At 30.4% G+C, this 6,583-nt stretch overlaps 1 protein-coding gene and 1 long non-coding RNA gene across 2 annotated transcripts; both read left to right on the forward strand.

Annotated features, from left to right (window-relative positions):
- Positions 1-4,655: 4,655 nt before the first annotated feature.
- LOC143900846 (uncharacterized) lies at positions 4,656-5,322 on the forward strand. Its single transcript, XR_013257888.1, has 3 exons — positions 4,656-4,731; positions 4,812-4,952; positions 5,145-5,322. It is a non-coding gene; the product is annotated as an uncharacterized LOC143900846 (long non-coding RNA).
- Positions 5,323-5,693: 371 nt separating this feature from the next.
- On the forward strand, positions 5,694-6,190 carry LOC143900847 (uncharacterized). The gene is made up of 2 exons (XM_077412591.1): positions 5,694-5,799; positions 5,888-6,190. The coding sequence occupies exons 1-2, from the start codon at positions 5,694-5,696 to the stop codon at positions 6,148-6,150; spliced, it is 369 nt and encodes a 122-aa protein (XP_077268717.1). The 3' UTR covers positions 6,151-6,190.
- Positions 6,191-6,583: the final 393 nt, after the last annotated feature.

The raw sequence follows: 6,583 nt of genomic DNA on the forward strand, positions 1-6,583 counted from the left end.
CACGGGCCTGCGAGAACGTTTCACAAACAGCTACGGCATAACGCAAACAATAATTTTCCGCGTACGCGATATGGGAGTACCGGGTGAAAAAGATCGCGCGGTGGAAGTACTCGGCATCGGATGAGTCCTTCGATCGAATCAAAATTATAATTCGGTGCAGTTCTGATTATCGCTCGGCATTCTTCACCGATAAAAATATCGGGGTGACCGATCGGAAAAGTACCGGTTTTCAATACGTAGGAATACAGAGAGCATACGTCCACGTAACGTATTTTCTCCGTACCTCGAATTTCGCGTCGGGTGGCGATGTTTCCCGTGCGTCCTCCGTAAAATGCGTCGCGAAGATCGAGAGGTGCGTGTTTCAATAATGGGTGATTTTCTACATAACCCGACTGGAAATTGGCCCGACATACCATAAGGACCTCACCGGGTATTCTTAAGGCATGCCTTACTAAGGCCAACCCGATTAGGTCCTTATTATTACTTAATCGGGCTAATTATAACACGGTTGAAAGTAAGTTTAATCAAGTATTCTATCATGTCTTTATGAGGACCCTGTATACATGCCTTATCGGAAAATATTAATTACAAAAGCTGAATTTTATAGAGTTACATAAACAGGCCCCGATTAGGACGTGTTAGTCTTGTTCTATCAGAAGTTTGATATGGAAATTGGCCCGACATATCACAAGGACCTGACCGGATATTCTTAAGGCATGCCTTACTAAGGCCAACCCGATTAGGTCCTTATTATTACTCAATCGGGCTAATTATAACACGGTTGAAAGTAAAGTTTAATCAAGTATTCTGATCAGGTCTTTATGAGGACCCTGTATACATGCCTTATCGGAAAATTAATTACAAATGCCGAATTTTATAGGGTTACATAAACAGGCCCCGATTAGGACATGTTAGTCTTGTTCTATCAGAAGTTTGATAGGGTTATATAATTAGGTCCTGATCGTGATAGTGTACATGTGCTTAATCGAATAAAAGTTGTACCTATAATGTATATAAAAGTTTTGTGAAGCTAATACATCTAGGATCTAAGTAGCCTAATGATATATCTGTGTAAATTTTTGTATACTGTTTCCAGCTCGTGTTGCGCGCCGATTAATAATTAATTATTAAAAATGCACAATTTTGAATATCCTTGAAAACGCTCTTCTGATGCTATCTGCCAGACATAATGTTAAACTTCACACAGTTAAACTGTACTGCCAGAGTGCGTACACATTATTCAAAGGATTTTGCAGTTTTGACAGTTAAGGTTACAGTTACGGTGGTTTATTACAATTGCGGTGGTTTTTATTTACAATTACGGTTTACTTATATATTCATTAACATGGATTTATTTGATAGAAGATTGGCAAGAAAACGTGCAGCAACACGTTTAAGAGTGCAAAAATATCGCGTACTTGGAAAAAGAAATCGGAACGAAAATTCTTCTGTAGAAAATAGCATAAGTAATAGTCTATCAGTGCGGTCTGAAATAGATAATGAAGAACAAAACTATTTTACATGCAGTCATCAATTAATGTACAAAACAGTCTTTATTTGGAAAACAAAACACATAATTCAGATGATAATGCTACTAGCGAAAACAATAATAATGCTTTGGATATATCAGAAGATGAACCTGCAGATATTGCTTCTCTCTCTTCGATTTCATCAGACTCATCAATGAATAATGAAGTAATACTGAATAACACTATAAATGATCTTCGAGAATGGGCATTTCAATTTTCACCACTTGCCCATTCTCGCTTGGATGGTTTATTAAATATATTACGACCCATCATACCTCAATTGCCCAAAAGTTCAAAAACATTTTTACAGACTACATGTGAAAGTTATAAGATTGAGAAACTTGATGAACATGATGATGGCCTATTTGTGTATTTCGGTTTAACTTCACATCTTATAAAGTGTCTTAATCCTGATTTACATTTAAATAGTATACAGTTAATTATAAATGTAGATAGTTTACCACTATTTAAGTCTAGTTCAACGAGCTTTTGGCCAATTTTATGCAAAATTTTTCACCAACCTGACATTTATAAACCATTCCCAGTGGCAATATATTGTGGGCTTCACAAACCAGGAAATGTCGAAAAATATTTTGAAAAGTTTATTGAGGAAATAAACCTGCTTCAAACTGAAGGATTAAATGTAAATGATCGGTTCTTTCAAGTTTCTATTAAAGCTTTTATTTGTGATAGGCCAGCTCGTTCGTTTGTCAAATGTATAAAAAATCATAATGGATTTTGGGCATGTGAACGTTGTTTTGTACGTGGCGAACGATATAAAAATCGAACCATTTACCCAGATGGTAATTATGAATTAAGAACGGATCGTTCCTTCAGAGAGCAAACAAATGACGAACATCATAGAGGAATATCTCCTTTAATTAATATTGAACCCCCAATAGACATGATTAACAGCTTTCCACTTGATGCAATGCATCTCCTCTATTAGGAGTAATGAAAAAACTGTTGGAGTGCTGGCTCGAGGGTACGGAAGATAAAAAATATATTAAAAAATTATCATACGGTTCAAAAGCACGATTATCATTTTTAATGACAAAAATTCAGCGATGCATCCCTGAAGAGTTCCAAAGAACAACTCGATCCCTTTCTGATTTTAAGAAATTTAAAGCTACCGAATTTCAGTTTCTCCTATTATATATTGGGCCAATTATTTTTAAAAAAATTTTACCAAAAGATATTTATAAGCATTTTATGCTTTTTCACACAGCTATTCGAATTTTGTCGGGAAAAGACACAGCGTTAAAATACTATACGCATGCACGAAACTTGTTAAAAAAATTTGTACATCTTATACCAAACTTTTATGGAAATGAATTTTTAATCGGCAACGTTCATAATCTGCTGCACATTGCTGATGATGTATCATTCATGCAATGTCCTCTCTCAGATATTACATCATTTCCGTTCGAAAATGCATTAGGAAAAATGAAAAAATTATTGCGTAATGGTAATAAGAGATTATCACAAATATGTCGTCGTTATAATGAAATATCTTGTGTTCATGAAGCACAACCAAAGATATCGCTTCCAATTGTAATTCTAAAAAAATTAAACTGTGAACATTTAGGAAAAATAAATATAAAAAAATTACGATATAAAGATGTGCTAATAACAACAAGATCACCTAATAATACAGTTTTACTCTCTAATGGTGAAATAATACAAATTAATAATATCTATCTTCCTGAGAACCGATCTCAGTTAAAATACATAGAAATTTGTGGTGATATTTTAAAGAAAAAAAAATCTATGTATAATTATCCATGTGATTCGGAAGATTTGCTAGCCTGGACTGTAACTAAGAGAAACAGTAAAACTGTTACATGTAAAGTGAATGAGATTAAAAAAAAAATGCTAACTATAAATCTCAGTGAATTTGAAAAAGAAAAAATATATGTATTAGGACTACTGCATATGTAACAAAGTTTAATGATATAATTATAATATAATGATGAAGAGAAGTTGGCGCAGTTGGCGCCTACGGGCGTTTGTTTTATCTACGTAGCAACTATTATTTGCGAGAAAATTCACGTTATCTTCTTGTGTCGTTATCTTCTCGTATTCTTTGGTTTTCAGGGTAAGTGTTGGTTAAAATTTAAAATTACTTATATTACTTATGTATTCTAATAAAAATTCACGAGTTACATAAAAATATTTTTTAATCATTGTAGATGAGTAACGAATATAAATATAGGCTTGTTGAATTTGAAAAAACAAAAAATAATGTTAAAAGTGTAGATATAGTGCCAAATGAATGGATAATATGGGATGACGAAAAAAGTGACTTAATGTGCTATTTTATGCCACCGCCTTATAGCAAAGAAAAATTAATAAAATTACGAAATCTTATAAAAACTTGTCAGCGACCAGATTACTCATGGCCAAAGTACGTCGTACAATCACGTGGAAAAGCAAGTAAGTTACGTTCTCAGAAATATTACTTTAAAAATATTATACATATGTGTGTGTGTGTGTGTGTATGTGTGTACACATGTATATATACTTACAATTTTTTGAGGTATTTTTTCATTTAATTTCAATTTTTCATCAAATTGCTTCATGCTTACATGACAATTCAATTAAAATAATACTCAAATAAAATAATAAATTAAATAATATTCTAAAAACGCTATTTAACACTCTAGGAACATATACTGAGGCGGAAGAAAAATTAAAAAAATTAAACGTTCAACAATACGCGTTTACAACAGACAGTGAATTGGATGCTGCGACAAAATCAAAACATGATTTAGAAGAGTTAAAAATGAGAGAAACTCAAAATAAAAAAGGATTATCCACGCAAGAAATTTTTAACTCTGCGCAGATTAATTTAAAAAAAAATATTCATGATGAATCTTTTCGTAAGTAATAATAACAACAATTTTTTGGTTTTTTTTTTTGCTTTTTGGTTTTTTTTGTTTTTAAATTTTTTGGTCTTTTGGGTTTTTTATTATTTTTGTTAATATTGGTATATTTAATTCTGAAAATATTTATTTTATAAAAAAAAAAATAAAAAATCAAGTATTAAAGAAAAACTACCAGTATCTTCTTCTTCATCAGACGATTCAGAGATACCCTGTAGTATTCCTCAAAAATCAAATAAAACCAATATTCAGCAAAAAAAATCACCACCCCCTTCTAAAAAACATAAATTAAACGAAAAAAAATTACGAACATGAAGGTAAATCTAACTAATTGTGAAATGTGGTTGATAATTTGTGTACTTATATTTTGGAAATATACTTTTTCATGACCTTTCAGAAACTTTTGCCGAAACAGACGTGCAGAGACATTCAGAGACATGCAGTACTTCTCAAAATCAAATAAAAAATATCATTACTCAACAAAAAGATCATTGTCACCTTCTAAAAAAACATACAGAAAGTAACTACGAGTATGAAGGTAAATATATAATTTATTAATATTAAATAAATAAATATAGAAAATAATTAACAAATAATAAATAAATAAATAAATAAATTATAAATAAATTATAAATAAATAAAATAAACAAATAATATAAATAATTAATAATTAATAATTAATAAAAAAAAATTTAATAATTTACTTATATTTGGGAAATGGTTTTTCCAGAACTTTCAGAAACTTTTGCCGAAAGAACGGAAGAACAATTGAAAGAATTAAAAAAACAATTAACTCTTCTTAAAAAATCAATTTTAAAACTTGCAGTGGATGTGGAAAATATTTTATCAATATTAAAAAATCAAGTAAAAGTTCAATCAGGAATTTCATCAGAAGACGAAGAAAATGATGATGATTTAATTAAATTGCCATGTGATAGCATAGAGCAATTTAAAAAATTTAATAAAAAATTAAAATCAAATAAAAAATACCAAAAAAAATTGTAAGTATATATACATATAGATGTATACATATATGATATACTAGATATATAGTATAATTTATATATTGTATAGATTACATCTATGCACACAATTCACATACACTATATTGTATGATTTTCGTGGCGATCGTGGCAAACCACCGAGAGTATCTTGCCATGAGAACCCCTTCTATATTTGCCGATCGGAACCGCGTTAAACTGTAGGTCTCATTTTTCAGATCTATCTTATAAAACGTTCCATCGATGAACGTCGTGCATTAGCCCGTAATATTGGCACTATGCGACAATACATGTGCCAAAATGTTGCGCAAAATTTCACTGCCGTCAAACAAGTCCCTGGAAAAAGTATATTTAAAGGGACAGACTTTTATAAATGCATAGAAGGTGTTTATTAAAATTACAATTTTTTAAATGTGAAAATTAAAAATTGTTTCATATTATAATTAATATTTTGTTTATCATTATATTCTAGCTGCTGTATCAACAAGATTTAAAAAGGATGATAATCCGTTAACTGAAAGGCAATTTAAGCAAGCGATTCAGGCAGTATTAAATAATGTAAAAGACTGGAACGGAAAACGGACGAAACGTCGGGAGAACGCCAAAGATGCTACTGCTACACCCGAGCGTAACACTGCTACACCCGAGCGTAACACTGCTACGCCCGAGCATAACACTGCTATGCCCGAGCGTAACAGTGCTGAAGAAGATTCTACAGATTATACTGATGAATGATTATTTATTTTAAATATTTAAATTCAATATTAATAACAGTGTTGGGTAGTATCTAGATACATATGTATCTAGATACTACCCAACACTGTTATTAATATTGAATTTAAATATTTAAAATAAATAATACTACCCAACACTCAGATATGTTTTTACGTATTTTTTGTTTTTAAAGTTTAACAATTATAAAATAAATATAATTAATGTTTAATACAATTTTAAATGTTAATACAATGTTAATGTTTAATTCAATTTTAATGTTTAATAAAAAATAACGTTTAATAATAATGTTTAATAATAATGTTTAATAATAAATAATGTTAAAAATTTTAAATTACATCACAATATATGGAAGGGTAAAAACCACAGTGGTGTAAGTCAATTTTTTAAAAATATTTTCTCGTGTACATATAGATGCAATTTATATATTGTACAG

This window comes from Temnothorax americanus, unplaced genomic scaffold (assembly GCF_048541705.1).
Source record: "Temnothorax americanus isolate GAGA-0224 unplaced genomic scaffold, ASM4854170v1 Scaffold300, whole genome shotgun sequence".
NCBI lineage: Eukaryota > Metazoa > Arthropoda > Insecta > Hymenoptera > Formicidae > Temnothorax > Temnothorax americanus.

Excerpts from the sequence above, each read along its gene's own strand:
- LOC143900847 (XM_077412591.1), top strand. The coding sequence starts at position 5,694 with ATGCGACAATACATGTGCCAAAATGTTGCGCAAAATTTCACTGCCGTC. Across the intron at positions 5,800-5,887 it reads CTTTTATAAATGCATAGAAG|CTGCTGTATCAACAAGATTT; the intron begins GTGTTTATTAAA and ends ATTATATTCTAG.